Below are 19,898 nucleotides of genomic sequence, written 5' to 3' on the forward strand. Positions count from 1 at the left end.
TCCACACAGACTGTTATGATGAGACCCAAATGCTGTGGTGACCCAGAAAAGCCACATCTGGAAGTCTGTCCTATGGAGTGGTGCATGGATGCCCACAGCTACATGACTTATAATAATAACACATGGGAGATAAGGCTGGGAACTGTCTGGGCTGCACTGGTGTGTGGAGGCATGTGGGGGGTGGGCTATCTCCCCAGAGAGAGAAGCCCTCTGTCTGGAGACAAGGATGGATCCAGACACTAGTATGATTTTGCTTAATTTTTTTTTACAAAAAAAAAACCTTTTAAAAATGAAGATTGCTGGGTGGTGAGGGCACACTCCTGTAATCCCAGCACCCAGGGAGGCAGAGGCAGGCGGATCTCTGTGAGTTCGAGGCCAGCCTGGTCTACAAAGCAAGTCCTTACTACACAGAGAAACCCTGTCTCAGAAAAAAAAAAAAAAGGAGATTATAGGAATTGTGCCAATACCCAACTTGGCTTCTACTATTATCAAGCCAAAGACCTTTGGTATGGATTAAAGTGAGAGAGGGGTAGAGATCCATGGTCCCAGCTCCGGTAAGGGAAAAGATGGCTGCTCAGAATCTTATGACCCAAAGTCTGGGTCTTACTCCCTTTATCCTTCCATAGCACAGGAGTGATGAGGACAGGACTGAGGCAGAGCAGGGCTATAGTCATGGCCAAAAGCATCCTCTGTGGGATCAAAACAGTGGGATGCTTGTACCAGGGATCAGTTGGCAGATGTACGGGGCGGGGGGGGGGGTCTCAAAATTATAGAATTCATGATGAATTATGTGTCAGTCTCGCACAAGGGCCATGCTAATCTTCTCCATGCTGTTCCAGTTTTAGTACGTGTGTTGCAGAAGCCAGTACCTCCAATATATACTTTTGGTCCTACACAAAAGAATGCACATCAGCCCTGTGTCTGTTGGGAAGATAGTAGTGGTTGTGCAAAGACAAGTCTATAGGAATGAGCTTGTGTTACAGTAGGATTATGTTGTGAGGGACATTGACAAGTGAACCGAGCTCTTGTGTGTGTACACATGTGTGTGCAGCATGCATGTGCATGTGTGTAGAGGCCAGAGGTCAACCTCAGGTATCATTCCTCAGAAGCCATCCAATTTGTGTTTTGAGACACATACAAGTTGGCCTGGGGCACCAAGTAGGCTAGGCTGGCAGGCCATGGAGCACCAAGATCCTTCTGTGCCTGCCTCCCGGCACGGGGACTACAAATGTCTGGCACCATACCTAGGTTCTGGTCATCCAATTCAGGTGCTCATACTTGCCCAGCTGGCACTGTACTGACTAAAGCGTCTTTCCAGCCTGCAAACTGACATTTAAGGTTTTCTATGCAGCTATTTTGATGATAGACAATAAAGATGGATATTTTATATCCTAGGAGTTCATTGCAGGTCCTGTGCCCCTCCTCTATACCGGGTCTACTATCCTCATATTCTTCCCACTGCCCACATAGTGTGTGGGCTTTGCAGGCACCATCTACCAGGCCCTGGTCTCAGGGACCGCCAGACTGCCACCCCCCACCCCCCAGTGAGTACCCCACCTCTCCCACAACCAGCGCTAAGAAAGAGGCAGCAGAGGCCTGGGGAAAACATCCGTCTCATGATTTATTACAACACATTGTTTCAAATACAAAAGGAGGGACAGGAAAGTGCGGCCTCATGGGGCAAGGTCCCAAGGGGTAAGCTGGCACCCTGGTCCTCAGGGACCGGAAGCCTTGGGCAAGGGACCAGCCACCTCTCCTGTACTGGACTTTCCAGAAAACAACAGGAGGGGGCCAGGTGCATTCTGGGCCAATCCAGTGCCGGCAGTGACCAGGTAGAAGGGGTGTGAGAGCAAGAGAGGACCTATGCTCTCGACACCTTGGACAGTGGGTAAAAAGCCACCAGAGAGAAAGCCTGTGCTCCACCTCCTCCAACACATAGGAGGCGAGAGCAGAGACCTTCTCCTCCATCTTGTCTGCTCACTTTGGGGAGACCAGAGTCATGAGTGAGTGAAAACAGAGACAGACTGAGGCTAATGGGCCCCATGTGTCCAGGATAGATAGCATATCTCCACCAAGAGAGGAGAAGGACTAGACCCAAGGGGGAGCTTTAGGGTCCAACTGGTGGCCCCATACCACTGTCTCCTGGACAGCAGTAGGGTGGGGGCATGGAGGGGGAAGCCAGTGCACCCTCCACACCTAGGGTCACCTCAGAAATCCAATGACAGACAGGAGGCAAATTTACATAATTAATAATAATAATAATAATAATTAACCAATAATAATAAATACTTAAACCTCTAATCCATAGATTGCAAATACAACAATAGCTTATTTTCTCAGGGATCAGGATGGGTGGGGTCAGGAGAACTGGGACAGGACTTTTGCTTAAGAAGGAAGGTGACAGGAACATAGGGCAGTGGGTCAAAAGAAGAACAGACAGAAGGACACAGCAAGAGAGGTGGGGTAGAAAGGTGCCACCCTAGGTCTTTCCAAGACTCTGTCCTGCCCCAGCCACCTGTTAACAAGTCCCTGGCTTCTTCCTCAAAGGACAGGCCCACTTCTAGACTTGAGGACATCTGAGGGTAAGAACCCCTACTCTGCCTCAAAACATTGGGTCCCAGATGGTCCAAGAGGATATTCAGCAAGAGTGGCTAGTACTTTCCTATCTTTGCTCCTAGGCTGGCTCAGAGCCAAAAAAATAAAAATAAAAAATAAAAAATTAACAAAGCCATCTTGGGTGGAGGTTAGCACATTGTCTTGAAGACAGTGGGAAAGTACCCTGGGAAGGGAGCATACAGAGAGGCTCTCTCCTGAGAAGCTCCTGGAGGCAGTCATGGGGACTCCCCCAGCATCTGCCCTTAGGTGGGGTCTTTCTCTGCTGAGGATCCCCATTTCCTGGAAGCCTAAGGGCTTGCTAGGTACTTTACTCATCTGCAAGGAGGCCTGCTTCAGAGGCCCCTCCACCTGCAGGTGCACCTGAATTCCAAGTTCTACCTGGGGCAGGAAGAGCCCAGAATGAGAGCTTGGATCTACCCCCATTCATACTGGACCCAGAGCTCCCCTCTGACCAGCAGAGATAGCCCTTGCCAGCCCCAGCTAGCTTAGCAACTCCTGCTGGCACTGGACACTGCCACAGTCCATCATGCCGGAGTGTCCACTGGGCTTCCCACTGGGCAGGGGCACCTGCAAAGGAGAGAGGGAGAGAAGCCTCCTCTGAATGGCCACCTGGGCCCTTCTAAGGAGCTGGACCTCACCTCTCACAGGAGTGTGAGCCTCCATCCCTGCCTTGGGGGCTACCTCACCTGGCTTTCAGGAACCCCCTTGTCCAAGTGTCCCTGAAACCTCTGGTCCACTGGGCCCAGTGCCCACCAACACCTGCCAGGAAACAGCCCTGGGGTGAAGGGCAGAGAGGGTATCCCTATGCCACTAAGACTTGGCAACTTCAGGTGTGGGGCGCTGCTGGTGGGGCCTTCTGCAGGGACACTAGGGTCTCCCCCTCTCCTTACCTATGGCTTTGCTGCAGAGCCCAAGACAGAAGAGACAGGAGAAGAGAGACCAGGAGGGAAGGGAAGGCAAGGCAAGGCAAGGAAAGGGCAAGGGGTCTGCGGCTCAGTTTGTGGCAAATAAGGGTTTGGGTTTTTGTTGTTGCTGTTGTGTTCATTTTCCCCCTTTTTCTTATGTAAAAAGTGCAGGAAAGCTGGGCAGCTCTTTGCAAGGTCAGTAATGTTTCCAGAGAGGAGGGGCAAGGAGGGGCCCGGGCCTGTCAACCCAGTTTGGGATTGAAGGCGGCCTCATATTGCTTAGAAACCTGTTTCAGTTTAAATACCGGACAGTAAAAACAGAGCTTTAGGGCCGCCCCGCACAGTTGCCAGATCACTAGCTTAAATAAATAAAAAAATCGAAATATTTACTTCTTGATAAAAATTGCAGTAAAACCATTTACCTTTCTGTGTGTTATATATAATATATATTTATACCTGGCCGGGCTGAAGCAGGGGCGCAGGGACTCCTGAGGGGTCACGATACCTCAATGACCTCCACACTGCCCGAGAAGCTGGCTTGCTTGCCCAGGGCCGCCAGCTCCTCGCCACGTGCCCGCCCCTCCACCATGCCCTCTTCGAACTCCATCTGGCAGCTGCGCCGCTTGAACTGTGTATCCGTAGTAGGCTCCTCAGGCCAGCCGGTCCGCACATCCCGAGATTCCGCCCGCACCTCCCGCCGCCGCAGGTCACTGCTGCTACTGCTACTGCCACTGGGTCCAGCTGTGCCTGTGCTCGCCCTGCCGAAGGCGGAGAACACGGCGCCGGGATCCTGTGCGCCCTCGGGGCTGAAGCACCAGGGTCCGTCGGGCGACGGTGTGCCAGGGGAGTCCAGTGGCGGCGCCCAGCCTCCGGGGCCAGCTGGCTGGCCAGGGCCTGGCAGCCCAGGAGCCGACAGGACCGAGAGGCCGTGCCTTGGAGTCTGCCGGGCCGTGTCTCCAAAGTTCAGGCCCAAGCCATGCGCGGGGGAACGGGCGGGAGAACTGGCCGGGGGACGTCGCCGGCGGGGTCGTGGGCGTCCCTCTGGAGCGGAGTCTGGGCTGTCTGGGCTGGGTGAGGGCAGGCCCAGCGTGCCGCCTGAAGGGCTGTCCAGCTTGCAGAGCTTCGGGGCTTCGCTGGGGTCGGGTGGGCCGGGAAAGTCGGGCCTCCTGCTGGGTGCATAGGCCGACTTGATGTCCAGGGAGAAGGAGCGCTTGAGGCGGTTGGTGTCCTGGAGGCGGTCAGAGGAGAGGTGCAGGCCACGTAGGCCCTGCTGTAGTGCGCTGGTAGCTGGAGCTATGCTGGGGATTAGAGCATCCCCTCCAGCACTCGGGCTGCCCTCCTTGGCTGCAGCGGCGGCGGCTGCCTCGCTCCCAGTGGCAGCGCTCTCTGAGGTAGATGGTGGCAGCCGGGGCAGTGGGACGCCTGCTGCCGGGCCCATGAGGGGCTCAGGGGTCCCCAAGTGAGGTCCATCACTCTGCAGGGCAGCAAGTAGCTTCAGACTCCTCTCATACTCCAGCAACTGGCCCAGGAAGTTGAAGTTGGGCGAGATGGAGGGACGCCGGTCCTTCACAAACCTAAGCAAGCAAGAGGCATTTCTGTCAGAACAGGCTTGTCCCTCCCTGACTTTCCTGCTGTGCAGCACCCGCTGCCACCTTTAAAGTAGCCAAGCTCTGTGTTGGGCTCAGGCTTTCCCTCCCTGCCAGGGCAGTAATTTGTACAATCCAAGTGGGTGGGGAGAGGAAGGGAGGGCAATGCTTGCTGTTAGCCATTAGCTGTGGACTTGAAGATCCCGAGGGCCCAGGAGGGGGGCGGGGAGAGTACCTGTATGCGTCGTCAGAAGACATGCCCATGGTTTTCATGATGTACGCAATGGCGATGGTGGCAGAGCGAGAGATGCCAGCCAGACAGTGAACAATGACTTGGCAGCTGGACAACTTAGCTTTATCTGGGGGCAGGTGGATGGTGGAGGATCAGGTGAGGGCTGACAATGCACTGTTCCTCCCTATCCAAGGTTGGCCCCAATCCTCCCTATAGCAGACAGTGCTGGTGACTCTTCAGAGCTGGGTGGCCCCTGGGGCAATCCTCCCCTCTGCCTCTGTCCAGTCTTCCTCTAGCCAGCCTCTCACACCCTCCAGAGATAGGCAAATCCTCCCTTCCCCTCACCAATAAACTCAATGGATTTGTCCAGCCAGGGCAGCAGCTTTTCACAGTAGTTGTCATTGATGGGGATACGCATGAAGCGGCTCTCACAGATGAAGTCCGGTTTAGGGCAGGAGTTGCTGGCATTGAGGACATAGCTTATTCCATTTTGGGTCATCAGATCCTGGAGGGATAGGAAGATGGGGTCAGAATGGAGTAGCAGAGAAAGGCAAAGCCCATTAGAAGAAGAGCAGAGAGCTCTCTTCTGCCTCTGTGTCTCTCTACATCTCTATGTCTCTCTGCCTCTGTCTCTCTCTCCAGTTTAGAAATACTCTAAAGTCTTGCGATGCCCTCCTGAGCTTCAGATTTTGTCCACGATCTTGCTCTATAGGAAAAGGCTGGGTCCAGAAACCCCTTCTCATCTCAACCATGGAGCCCAGGACGGCTACAGGAAGGATGGCTTCTACAAGCCACACCCACAGCCTGCATGGGCTCCCAGGAATTTTATGGTTGCCTGGGCGGTGCCTTCATCCTTTTTCCTCCTCACCATTTTTAAAACACGGGATTCTTTCAGAGCTGGCCAGGGGCCCAGTGACAGAAGCAGTTTGGCATGCAGGCTTCCAGCCCCACCACAGAAGAGACTGGGAGCCTGCTTTTCCACCCAGTCTCGCTGGGTTCTTCCCTGGGCCATGCTGTATGTAGTCCAGGGCGTTGGGGGGAGGGGGGGGGCTCTGGTCCTCCTGGGCTCCCGTCTGCTCTTCCTCTCAGATCACCTTAGGACCTAATTCCAGAGCCTCCCCTTCTTTCCCCCCATCACCAGTGACCCCCTGTGCACTCACCTTGTTCAAGACATCTTTCTGAGAGCCCAGGTAGAGGTGAGGCAGGATACGGGTCAGGCCTACACTGGGCACAGGCAGGCAGGGCTGAGAGAGGCTCATGGATGGTAGGGTGGCAGGTTTGCCCTCACAGAGGCCCGGAAAGCAGGAGGAGAAGGTGGCAAAGCCCCCTGTTGGAGGAGACACAGAAGGCTCTTCAGGAGGCTTGCCGGCTGGGGCAGGAGAGAGTTCCTCCGGTCGGCCACACCCTGCGGACCCCCCAAGCCCAGCCCGCTCCTAGCCTAGCACCTGGACTCCTGCTGGCTGGCTACTTGCTCTTCTCTGCAGCACTGGGGGTGTGCTGCTGCCCATTTAGAGCAGGCACCTACGCCCACATTCCTCCTCAGGCTAATTAGGGACTGGCTCAGGGGCACTGCTTTGATGCCCATAAACGTGGGGTCAAGGTGGCCTGTCAGCACAGCTCATGGGAGCCAGACAGGGGGAGGTTCAGACTGCATCAGGGGTCTCTTATTCCCCAGGTATGGCAAGGTTAAGTCCTTCTCCAGAAGCCAGGCTGGCACTTAGCCTTTCTCTGTGCTGATGCAATCCTTCCCTGATTCCAGCTGGCTGGGAGCCACAGGCCTGGGCTCCAGTGCCAGGCCTGGGAGGAAAGGGCTTCTGAGGTGGGGCCTCTTTAGGCATGACATCACCCACTGGAATTGCCATAGCCCACAGGGCATTTGTGGTTAAGTCATGGCTCCAGTCTACCTGGCAGATGTCAGAGAAGCAGGGGAGCCTGCACACAGGGGACACACAGCCTGCTTCCCACCTGCAGCCGTTGTCTAGATACATCCAAGATGTGGACTCTGGGCTGGGGAAGGAAACCTTCCATCAGTCTGAGATAGCCAACCTGGCTCCTCTGGTATCACTGACTCAGTGACCATAGGCAAGGCATGCCGCTGGCCTCAGTTTCCTTATATTCCTGCCACACAGCATTGTTGAGAGGATCAAAGAAAACAATTATAAAGACGAGAGAACAGACGAAGCCACATCTAGCCTGGCTGGGGCTCATCCAGAAACTGGACAGGATCTCTTAGCAAGGTAAGGCGAGCTCAGCAGAACAACACGTCCCATACTCCACAGTGGCAAGCTCTGACAAGCAAGTGGGTTCAGTTTCTGGTCTCAGTCATACCACCCAGAGCACAGAATACCTGGGATGAGACCCACTGTGGTGCCCTGTGGGTGGAAGTGAGGAGAAGGTGTGCGCGCGCGCGCGCACACACACACACACACACACACACACACACACACACACACACACACACCCTGCTTTCCCCCTGGTCTGAAGAGAGACAGGTAACCAAGAACCTGGCTAATCTCTGAGAACAGAGAATCTGCCACCTTTGCCTTCACACTAGCCCACACCAGTACACATAACCCTCAACCAGCATATCTGTTGTGGTTGCTCCTATTCCCTCAGTGACCTTCCTCAGGATCAGTTGGCCAGACAGGGAGGACAGGTTGTGGTGGTGGTACCAGCAATGTTTCAGCTTACATGTAGGTACTCCAAGTAGGGAGGCTAAGTTGGGCATTGTGGGGTCTGTGACCACTCAAGCCCAGGCCCCAGGAGGGTGATGTTTCTGTATAGCCCCTTCCCTAGCTTATAGCCCCTTTTGTCTTCTTCCTTTTTATTTATTTATTTTTGGTTTTTCGAGACAGGGTCTCTCTATGTAGCCTTGGCTGTCCTGGACTCGCTTTGTAGACCAGGCTGGCCTCAAACTCACAGCGATCCGCCTGCCTCTGCCTCCCGAGTGCTGGGATTAAAGGCGTGCGCCACCACGCCCGGCTCTTCTTCCTTTTTAAAAAAGAAAATATTTATTTCTTTATTATTATATATACAGTGTTCTGCCTGCATGTATACCCACACACCTGGAGAGACCACCAGATCTCATTATAGATGGTTGTGAGCCACCATGTGGTTTCTGGGAATTGAACTCAGGACCTTTGGAAGAACAGTCAGTGCTCTTAACCTCTGAGCCATTTCTCCAGCCCTCCCCTTTTTGTCTTCTTGTTACTTTCTCTGGAGCCTGGGTCTCAGTCTTTCCTCTACAGCCTGCCCAAAGGAGGACATACATTCTACCAGAGACCCCTGTCCAGCCCTACCCACAGGAGGGAGTTTCAAATGTTTCTGTCAAGCATAGCCACCTCAAACTTGTCATCTTAGAAGGCTCCCAGGCTGAGCCCTTAAGCACCCTTTCAGATCCTTCTTATGAACTCCATCCCCCCAGGGCCTGAGGTTTCAGGGATTTGAGGGGTTATCCCCGGCTATGTGGGTAGGTAAAAATGCAGACACTAAAGCTGAGTGAGCCTCAGCTAGTTCTAAGTCTATTGGAGGCCTAGAAAATGATCTGGCCATAACCGGGTACAGTGGCATACACCTGTAATCCCAGCATTCAGGGAGGCAAAGGTAGGCAGATCGCTGCCAGTTCGGGGCCAGCCTGGTTTGCAAAGCAAGCCCAGGACAGCCAAGGCTATACAGAGAAACCTTGTCTTGTAAAACCAGGAAAAGAAAAGGGGGAAAAGTGTGTGTGTGGGGGTAGAAGAACAAAGAAAATGATCTGGCCCCCCCTTGAAGCTCATTCTCCTATAGAACATTCTCATACATTGCCCCCTCCACTGGGATTGGGAGGCCAGAGACAGCGCCCTTATCATGATGCTTTATAGGAGACATATTAAGAGACATGCATTTGCTTGTGCAATGGACGTGGTACAGACCAGGCTACTGATGGCCAGGCTTGAGCTCTGTTCTCATTACAACCACCTACCCACCAGGGTCTGGGGCATGTCAGCATCTCCAGGCCCCCTGGTTGGGCTGCAGAGGCTGTTTGTCCATAGCTGTGACATCACTGGCTCACATTCCACCGTGATGGTCCAACCATAGGCTGAACTGACTCCTGGCTAAGGGTCTGTCTGCCTGCTGTTCAGACGTCTAAAGGCCCTTTCTTCCTCTCCCTTTCTATAACAAAGCACACTGTGAGGGTCAGTGTGGTCAACTTGACAGAATCTAGAATCGCCTGGGAAAGGACCCTCCGGCAAGAGAATTACCTTGATTGTGTCCATTGCTATGGGAAGACCCATCTTAACTGTGGAGCGAACCATTCCCTGGGCAGGGGATCCTGGACAGTACAAACTGCAGAAAGCTTGTTGAGCAGCTGCCCAGCCACATTCTCTGCTCTGTTCCTGATTGTTCCTGTTCAGTCTCCTGCCATCTTAATTTCCCTGCCATGATGGTTGAACCCTTACCTGTGAGCCAGACAAACCCTTCCTCCCAGAAGCTGCATTTGACTAGGCATTTGATCACAGCAGCAGAAAAGTAACCAAGGCATACTGACATTTGGCTTGCTTAAAGCTCTTTCTTAATAGACACCAACTTTACTTAAGGGAAAAAAAGGGGGGAGGGCCTAAGTTCCTTACCCTCCCCCCAGATAACACCACTGTGGGGACACTGCTTCAGTTCTCAGCACCCTCTCCTGATTCCCTTAACTGGCCATCCCCGTCTCCCTGAGTTTCCTGTGAGCACCTGTCAAAGGGTGCTACTTAAGGCCTGGCAGCTTGAGTTTGTTCACGAGGCCAAGGAGCTGTATGTGTGTGTGTGTGTGTGTGTGTGTTGTGAAATCACCCTTAGCCTCTCATCAGTAGTCTGCTTCTGACTGTAGATTAGCTCAGCAGGGTCTGGGCCAATATGGTGTCACTTTGAGCCTGCTTCACACTGTGTTGGTCAGGAGGACTCCTTAGTTCAGCATTTGGATGGAGGAAGACAAGGACTCAAAATTGACAAGGCAGACATCTGGAGCTGGAGGGAGCTGGCTGGAAGACAACCAGGTCCTTATGAAGCCCCTAGGAGGGTCCCAGCCCAGGGCTGCCCCAGCCTCCAATTGTACTTGCCTCTTGTCCCCAAGACACAGGCTCTCTCTGCCAGTTTTAGGGTTGTCCTGCTAGGGCCAGGAAGGGTACTGCTCTGGGAACTTTCATATTTTCAGAAGGAGCTTATGCTTCCATTCATGACTAGAGTGGTGAGTGAGGCCCTGTGTGTGTGTGTGTGTGTGTGTGTGTGTGTGTGTGTGTGTGTGTGTGTGTGTGTCCATGTGTGTCCCCTGTAGGCCTAGTGGGCTTGTAAAAAGGCCCAAACTCCTCTCCCTCCCGAGGGAGGGAGCTAGGGTACAGCTATGTGACTTCTGCTCCCAAGAATTCACACATGCATGATAAATCATGAATCCTACTCAGACAGGTTCAGTATCTGTACAGATATCAGAGATAAGGTGCATGCACATATGCATGTGGCTGATACCACAGGCTTAGGGCACATAGACACACAGATATGCTTGGACCATACTGGCCCAGAGTGCACTGGGACACAACTCATATCTAAATGTACAGAGACACTTGTCCCACCCATGATACTGAATCTCCAAAGCACCTCAGGATGGGTTCATCTATCTAGTGTCTACCTAACAGTTTGATTAAAGCAGTCTGTGTCCTCCCAGCCTTCCTCTCACGTTGGCCTTGATGCCATGGTGCTCATGGAATTCTGATGCCGTTGAACTGGCCTGGCTACCCACTATGTAGTCCACTTCATATGTAGTGGGTGTGGAGGACACTCCATCAGCTATGTGCTATGCAGAGGCTACCAGCATGGGCAGAGGACATCAGTAAAGGCCCCAGACTCCAGCCAACCAGAGCAGGCATCCTGCAACAAACCCACTCTAGCAGCTATTCAGGAATCTAGGCTGCCTCCTGGGGAGGTAGATTCTACAAAAGCCCTTTTCAGCCTCGGGCCTAAGGATGAGTGTGCCTAAGCACATGGTTGAGAGTGGGAGTATGAGGTATGAGTCAGCGGGTGTGTGTGACTCTGAGTAGGGGTTGGAGGCCAGCTGGCTAGGCTGCTTTTAGAGCACAGGTAGCCCAGAGAGACACTCTGCTGGTGCCAGGTAGCAGCCAGGATGGAGTAGGCTGTTGTGAGATAGCCTGTGACCAGCTGCCACCTTCTCTGAGTAAGGCCCCTGCTGTGGTGTGACCAGTTCTGGGATAGTCTGAGGTTTCAGGAGATAAAACCTCCACTTCCTCTCCATGAGACACAGACAGAGACAGAGACAGAGACAGATTGTTACCTGGGTCTCTGGTCCCCGCTTTACCAAAAACTTGGCTTAGAAAGTTCCTGCTTGTCTATCTCTTTTGCTACTGCAGGTAGAAGTGGGTTCTGAGAAGTCCAGAGGTGGTGGGATCCCCCTACTGTCCCAGCAGTTGTGGGACAGTACTTCTGTGACACTCGTAGCCCTAACCAAGTGCACGGGGAGGAGTGCTTGGAAGAGAAGGGTATCCCACAGCCCCGGCCCATCCCTGGAGTTCACCTGTGAGGATGGCCACGCTGTCGAAGCAGCCGTCCAGCTTGCTGAGCAGGATGGACAGGAAGCTGTCTGCTGCCAGCACGCTGGCATCTCGTGTGCTCTGGTCATACACCACCACATCCTGTGGTTCTGTGGCATCCACCTAGGGGGCCATTAAGGGCAAAAGTTAGGCTGCTTGGAAGAGCAAGGTGCCAGAGGACAGGAGGCAGGGGTCTGCCATCATCCTTTCCTCCCACCTCATCTGCTAGTGCACAGGTATGTGCACGCTTGGGCGGGCCCCACTAAGAGGCTTTGCACCAGCAGAGACTGGGAGTGCGGGGTGTGTGTGTGTGTGTGTGTGTGTGTGTGTGTGTGTGTGTGTGTGTGTGTGTGTGTGTGTGGTGGCTTGGACCTCTAGGCAGCTTCATGGGCAAAAGCATCAGAGCAGAAGTGTTAAGGAGGCATAGGTGAGCGTAATGGGACCCCAGAGAACACACATACACAGCCTTTGGCTGGCTCTTAGGCTTCCTGGAAGGCCAGTACCTCTCTTTTCTTATTTATTCTCCCCTAGTTCCTGATGGAGAAACTGTGGCTGCAGTTGGAATCCCCTCCCCAAACACCATCCGGTCAGGAGGCAGAAGCTGGAAGCTGGGGATCCTCCTGCCCTTCTCCCCACTGTAGTAGTGGCCTTAGAGCCAGATGTTGAGGGGCTTTTGCTCAGCCAGCTGATGTCTCCACCTCCCAAGCACACTCAGTCTTTAAGCCAGCTGAGCTGTCAACCCCAGGCTGGATGATGTCATCAGCAGCCAATAGGATTGCACTCTGGCTGGAGTCCTCGCTGGGGGTGATTAATCACTGGATTCCCTTCATTGGCACCACAGGGAGCCGGTTCTGGCCTCAGAGTGGGGGACTCCCGACAGGCGGCATCCTACCTGGGTTTTCTCACATCATAGTTGGAGTCAGGCAGTTCAGAAAATGAAACCCTCCTAAAGCCCCTGTTGGTCTATGCCTAAAGTCTGTTGGTATGCCCTTCTAACCCAAAAGAGGTGAGAGAAATTGGTAGTTGGTACCCTATTCCAGGCTACACATGCTCCTGGGTAGGCTGGCCCCTCCCCAGCTATTACACTGGGTAGTCCTGGGGAGAAATCTGCCCATTCCTCCCTGGAAGGATAGTCCTCCCTGGGGGCCACAGAGAACATTCCGGCTCACTGAAGACTCCAGGAGGTGGGTGGAAGAATGGGGAGGCTAGTGAAATGGTCTGCCTAGTATAATCCCCACAGTCACCCCTCCTGATCTCACCAGCTGTCCTTGTCCCCAGAAGGCACCATCCTGCTGCATCTACCCTGCTCCACGCTCTGTGCAATCCCACTCCCCTTATCCACCCAGCAGTCCTCCCTCAGAATCTGCCTTGCATCTGGGGACACAAAAGGGCTCTCCATCACTTCTAGAGGAAGGCCTCACTAGAGAGGACTGGCCCCTATGGCACTCCCAGCAGTGACCCTAAGGAACCCAGTTTGGAATTAAGGGACAGAGGAGGGGAAGTGCTTGATCAGAGGTCTCTAGTGCACCAGGCCTAGGAGCCCCATTGTCTCTTTCAGAGGCAACATACACGCTCCAGAGATGTATGCAAGGGTGGGGACACAGGTACCTGGCTTCGTGTAGCAGGCTGGATAAGCTCGGCAATGGTCACTTTTCCCTGCTGAAGGCGCCGCTTCACCAGCTTGGAACAGCAGATATTCACAGAGCTCAGCACGTGGCAGCTGTTGTACTCCACAAAGGACCGACTGTCGATGACCAAAGGGCCCCCAGGCCCACCACGCAGCAGGCTAGCCAGTTTCTTGGCATCCATCACCTTCCTCGGGAGCCGATCCCCAGCCATGGTGGGGTGGTAGGCAGTGGGGAGAGTGACCCCTGAAGTGAGGAGGGGGTGGCCTTGCAGCGTTCTGGGTACCCTAGTGCATGGCGCCAGACCTGAGGGAAAGGTGAATGGTCAGTAGGTGGTGGGTCTGGGTAGCTACAGCTGCCTCCCAGACAGGCCCTGCATTTGGCACCTGGCATGCCCTTTGCCCCCCCCCCCCCGATGGATGAACCACTGTGTTACCAGTGGGGTGAGCACATAGAAGAGACCCTGACCATTCCCTGCTCTGCCTAGGTTCTAATGTAAGGCAGAGGACAAATGAGGACCCAAAAGGAGGGTCCTTATTGTGCACTCTGGGGTACAGCTATACTTGTGCCTTCCAGAACCTCTGTCCTGCTGATCTCTGCATTTTCCTCTTCTCAGGTCTCTAGATTACAAGGCTTGTCTCTGTTCTTTTCCCAGGTAGGGGCTCTCAGACCTCCCTCCCTTTCTTGACACAGTGCTGTATGGCCAATTCCCAGAATCCACCTCCAGGAAAGGTTCTCTAAGCTCATAATCTGGATGCTGGTAGATAGAAGAGCAGGCTCCCCTTTCATCCCCATAGCCCCTCCCCCCATTCATGGACTCCTAGAAGCTGAGGGCCAGGTACTAGGGAGCTCCTGTTTTACTGTTGCCGTTGCATGCTTCAGGCTGAGGTCAGTGCACTTCACCCATTGCACAAAGGGATGGAGGTTGTCATCTCTAGGATGAAGGTTGGGGTGCCTAGGATGCTTGGGGCTGCTGGACCTTCTGCATGGCCCTAGAAGCTGTTGGGTTGAAGAATATGTGGAGGGACTGGTGATAGCTGGCACCAGGGGACTTAGAAACCCTGTCCTGCAGGCTTGATTACCCTCATCTGTCAGGTGCTATCTCCCCTGCAGCCCCCAGGACACACGCAGGGTCAGAACAATGAGTTTGCCTTAAAAGAGGGAAACTGAAGCCAGGGGCAGTGGCGCAAGCCTGTAATCCCAGCACTTGGGAGGCAGAGGCAGGCGGATTGGTGTGAGTTCGAGGCCAGCCTGGTCTACAAAGCGAGTCCAGGACAGCCAGGGCTACATAGAGAAACCCTATCTTGAAAAACAAAACCAAAAAAAAAAAGCAGGGAGTGGGGTGGGGGGAGGGGGTGGGATTGAGGCTTGAGGTGAAATAGTAGGGCAGGTACAACATGCACCAGGTACAAATGTAGTGAGGTATGAAGGACCTTAGCTCTCTAAATACTCACTTGCGCCGCCCCCCCCCCCCCCCGCACCTGGCACATTCCCTTTCCTCCACTGCAGCCATGTGGACAGCTTATACGGGACTACCGTGCTCGTGCAAGGCCGCGACTTCTAGGACCTTGCCAGTGCACAGTCAGTGTGGGCTTTGGGGTGCTAATTCTTGACACCTGTGCGTGTGTGCGTGCATGCGTGTCAGGCCTCTCCTTCACTGGGGAGCCAGGCCTGGGCCAGTTACACTGAGGAAACTCAACAGCAAACAAGACTATGGTGCAAGGGGCAAGGGGTCCTCTGTCTGCTGAAAGCATCCTGACTCAATGCTTATCTTAGATGTTTGGGCACATTCCCCCGAGTTCTAGCTAGAATCTTGCACGAGGGAATAATCACGAGCTAGTGGTTAGGCCAGAGGACAGAGCAGGTCCTCTTACTAAAGAGAGCTTGGCGGTGAGGCTGAAAGCCCAGGGCTCTGAAAGGGCTTATGTGCGGGGAACTGGGGGGGGGGGGGCTTTGCTGAGTTCCTTGGCCCTGCCACCCACAAGTTTCCACCTCCTCCCAGGTGAGTGGGGTGGGTTAACTGCATCAAGAGAATCAGAGAACTACCCGTCTAGTGAATTAGAAGGTGCAGCCCTGCCCTCTCCTTGATCTACCCTGAGGGAAATTTGCTATGGGTGCCCCATCTGAAGATCCTCATCACAGGAGGCCGCGGCTGAGGGTGGCAGGGAAGGGAGGCCTGAGCCTCAGAAAGCAAGGGAGAGCAGGTTTGTGGGAGGTGGGAAGGGGGGCAGCTTTGTTTAGGCCTGTTACCTGTCCCTTCCATTGCCTCCAAGGGAACCCTGAAAACTGGAGCTGGGCCCTATTAACCGGTACAGTATTGTTATTTGCAGCGGAGGGGGACTCATTAGCAAGTTAGCACCTCCGTTGTTGCCATGGCAACAGCAGAGGTGCCAGGCAACGGCTGCTCCTACTGCAGCAGCCACCAAGCAGGCTGCTCTGCAGATCAGGCAGGTCTCCCTCCTCTATGTTCCCCGTTCCTCTATGGCAGGTGCCCAGTAGCTTGAGCCTATTACTCAAAGACAGAAATGAAGCCCGTTACTCTAACCCTGCCCTACTTGGCCCTAATTCCCAGGGCCCAGCCCCACACTGCAGCTCACCGCCTCCTCACTCCTCAGGCCATCCGTATACTGCGCTGCAAAGGTTTGGATGAGCCCCCTGGCAGCCCCTCTTTGTCACCTCACCCCCTGCCTTCCTCAGTGTTGGACATCAGGCCTAGAGATTGGCTGAATTCACTGGGGCTAGAAATAGAGATGCAGGGTCAGTTCTGAGAAGGTCAACAGGGCACAGATAGGTCATGCAAAATCTGAGCAATGCATTGCTCTCAAGCACTCCTTGCCCAGTCCTTCCCAGGGAGAGCAGCTATCGGCCTACTCCTCCAGAGCCTTGAATACATTTGGAGGGTGGTCAGGTCCTATATGCAGAGGGTATAGGTCTTCATCAAAGGATTCTGAGCCAGGAGGCAAGCGTTCCTAAGTCCAAAGTCAAGAGGAAGCCTCTCCCAGGCCACGCCCAGCCAATGGCCACACCCCTCAGGGAGGTCTCAGACAGCCCCCATTGCTAGAGGTGAGGCCCACAGCTCAGCCATGTGGCACTGTTCCCTGGGCACAGAAATATACCCTTTGCACACTGGCAGATGCATGCCTTATTAACAATCTATCTTGTCCTTGAGTGCAATTACACACGTGCCCGTGTGTCCGTCTGCACACATATATATGGAGTGCATACCAAAGCCCCTGGTGCCCACATACCAAGTGCCAGCCCATCACCTTTCATACTGGGGCTCCCACACAGCATTTTCTGGTCTCTGTGTCCTTTTGTGGCCAACAAAAGCCCAAGTCCTGGGTGGCATCCTCCCCAATCTACTTGCTCAGTGCCTGGTGACAAGAAACTCTCTGCTTCTAGAGATGGCAGCCAGGACCATTAGCACCGTAAGACTGGGTCCCTTCTCACAATGGTCTGACACCTGAGCATCCCTGCTCACAGCCAGGCAGGCTCTCAGGAAAGAGCCAGCAATTAGGGGTCGAAGATGCTGAGATGCCAGCTCACTGTCACACAGGGCACTTCTGAAGACTCCTAGAAGGAGGGGCTCAAATGTCCCTGCAAGGCAGTTGAGCTGGTGGCTTCTCAGGCCAGGCTCCCCATGCATCCTCGCCCCTAGGAGAGGGAACAGAAACACTGTCTCAGGCAAATGGCCAGGCCAAGAAGAGACAGTGGGGGCCTGAGGGAGCAGTGGCTTTGAGAGGTCCAGTCAGAGGTTCTTTGGCTCACACAGTTCTTAGGACCACAGCATAACTATCTCTTCTGCTGTGGGTTCAGCCTCTGTCCCTTCTTCCTCTGCGAGCTGCAGATCTGAGTCACCCCAAACCCACAAATGTACCCCCACCCGAAATCCTGTCCAATTGAAACTTCCGGGCTGGGACCTCAGTATCAGCCCAAGAAGAGAGATGCTGGCAGGAGTCCTAGACACACTAACTCGATGCATCTTTTCGAATCTGTGTTCAGTGCTAAGTCCCCAGAGGCAGCCTCAAGTCTCTCCAAGGGCACAGGGCAGGAGGGAAAGAAGAGAACCTGCCCAGCAACTCTCCTGAGGTCCCTAAGCTGACTGCTGCAGTCTCACATAAAGATGAACCTACAGCTCCTGGTCACATGATCCGTTCATCTGTAGCAGGTGCTTGCTATCCAAGGAGTGGATGAACTGGGGACTCTGACCTCCCTGAGTAGACCCTGGCATTGTAGGCTATACTCACCCACTCACCTACCCTGGGGGCAAGTAAGTGTGAGGGTGAGTCTACAGGTCACCGGATTTCCATTCTGAATTCACTCAGACAATGAAAGAAGCTGTACCCCCACCCCACCCCAAGCTGTACAACAGAACATTGCAGATGCCACACTGGTCCCCCACCCCCATCACTGCACCACCAAGGCCCCCATCTCTCTGCTGCAGCCGCAGCAGCGCATCCTGTAAACAAGGAGTCAAAGGCAAATTTATCCCAAGAGGTCTGACCTGCTAGAAGCTGAGCCTGTCCTTGCTCCTCCACCTGCAAGGTTTGGCCCAAGGGTACCAGCGGCTGACTGGCTGCTGCCTCCAAAGGTGGGCAGATAGACCAGGGAAACAGGCTGCAGGAGGCTGCCGTGCCGGCCCCTCCCCCAGCATCGAGCTTGCTGCCTCTGCGTCGGGTAAGGATGTTCTTTATCTGCAGAGGCTAGTGAAGCCTGGTGACGGGACAGCCATGTGAGAGCCGGGGGTCCTGGGGCTTCCCCACCGAGAAATGGAGCCTACCGCAGGCCAGAGCCGACCCTCTGGCGTCGGAGGTCTCACATCTCGCCACCGGCTGCAGCAGCGGACGACCTTCTCCAATTCTGACCGCCGGCGGGGGCGCCTTGCAGGGACTCTCACAGATCTGTGCTAGATCTCAACCCTCCCCCGCGAATCCCTAGGTCTCTTATGTACGCCCCTCCAGATAAGAAGGAATGTGTGGAGAAAGACGGCTCACTGCGGGTGCGGATCTGCAGCGCGCGCTGGTCACGGGGCAGAGCCACCTATTCCTCAGAGCTCCAAAAAGCCTCCTCCAGGGCGCACGCCCCGGGCCCACACCGGGCTCTGCACCGCACCGGTGCCCGCGCCTGGCTCACCTGGCTCTCGCTTGTCGTGGGGATGCCCGCGACGCCGGTATTGCGCTCAGGGCGCTCGCTCTGTTCCGCCACCCATGGGCCCGTCGGGGGCCCGCACAGCCGGGGCAAGGGCCGGAGAGGCGCGCGGGGCGCGTCGCCGCCGCCGCCGTCGTCGTCTCCGCCACCGCGGGGAGCGCTCGCTCGGGACAGAGCGCGCGCACTGCGGTCGGGCACGCGCGCTCACGGCGCGCATCCCAGCCCGCAGCTCGGCGGGCGCGGCCGGCGGCTCCGGCCCGGCTCAGCGTCGGGCGACCGGCGTCCGGGTGGGGCGGGGGTCCGCGGAGCCCGGTCGGCCACCGCAGGAGCCGCGAGTGACAGGCCCGGGGCGGAGGGCGGGGCTGCCGGTGGGGGATGAGGTCATGCCGAGCGAAAAAGCCCCTGACGTCACCTGCAGCCAATCAGAGTGAGCCGCTCGGGGGCAGGTGACGTCAGCGGAGCGGGCGCTGGGTGCGGAGCCCTGGCGGCGGCCGTGGGTCTCTGTGCCACCGCCCTCCGTCCCCCGCGCCCCGCGATCCTCGGGCATCGGTTCTTAAAGGGGCCACACACGCCGCGACTCCCCGCCTCCAGGAAGTCTTCCCAGTACTGGACTCCTGGTGGCCCCAAGAACCCTCAGCCTAGTGGCACTCTCACCGGCGCCTACTGTCCCAGTATGCCAGGGTCCTCCTCTCCTGGTCGGCCTGGACTGGAGCTGTCGCCGGTTTCTCTCTTTCCCCTACCCTTTGTTCGCGCGGGGACGTCCTCCGAGAGTGCCTCTCCCCCTGCCCTGGAGCAGCCCAGGCACAGGGTTCCGCAAAGCGTCTTACCTGTGGTGTCCCCGTTTGTCCTCTCCACGTCCCCTGGAGGGCTGCTCTCCACTTTGCGGGAGAAGCTCCAAGGCGATATGGTTTCCCTCAGGTCACTTATCCCAGGCACTCGGGGGGCGGGGCACCAGACCCACCGGTGTGCTTCCCAGGGCGGCGGTGCCCACTGCTTATGACACCCAGCCCTTGACGCTTCCAATGAAAAGCCGCCTAGAAGCAGTTCTCTGCTCCCACCCTGGCATCTCCCCTGCCCGCTGGGGACTGTCGGCCCCATCCCACTGTGCGAACACAATCACGTGAGCACTCAGAACAAAACATGGGTAATTACAACTAGGGCAGAAATGCACAGGGGTCAGGCAGATCTGAGAGGAAGGGGAATCTTGTGCCAAAGTGGTCCGCCTG

General features: G+C 55.3%; 1 protein-coding gene and 1 non-coding gene across 2 annotated transcripts; both read right to left on the minus strand.

Annotated features, from left to right (window-relative positions):
* Positions 1 to 763: 763 nt before the first annotated feature.
* On the minus strand, positions 764 to 869 carry LOC127190178 (U6 spliceosomal RNA). Its single transcript, XR_007830693.1, has one exon. It is a non-coding gene; the product is annotated as a U6 spliceosomal RNA (small nuclear RNA).
* Positions 870 to 1,600: 731 nt separating this feature from the next.
* On the minus strand, positions 1,601 to 18,790 carry Dusp8 (dual specificity phosphatase 8). The gene is made up of 7 exons (XM_051145690.1): positions 18,658 to 18,790; positions 13,508 to 13,830; positions 11,884 to 12,022; positions 6,500 to 6,666; positions 5,685 to 5,844; positions 5,343 to 5,466; positions 1,601 to 5,095 (listed from the first exon to the last, which is right to left on the minus strand). The coding sequence occupies exons 2-7, from the start codon at positions 13,736 to 13,738 to the stop codon at positions 4,018 to 4,020; spliced, it is 1,899 nt and encodes a 632-aa protein (XP_051001647.1). The 5' UTR covers positions 13,739 to 13,830; positions 18,658 to 18,790; the 3' UTR covers positions 1,601 to 4,017.
* Between the last annotated feature and the right edge of the window lie 1,108 nt (positions 18,791 to 19,898).

The sequence above is a fragment of the Acomys russatus genome, chromosome 5 (assembly GCF_903995435.1).
Source record: "Acomys russatus chromosome 5, mAcoRus1.1, whole genome shotgun sequence".
NCBI lineage: Eukaryota > Metazoa > Chordata > Mammalia > Rodentia > Muridae > Acomys > Acomys russatus.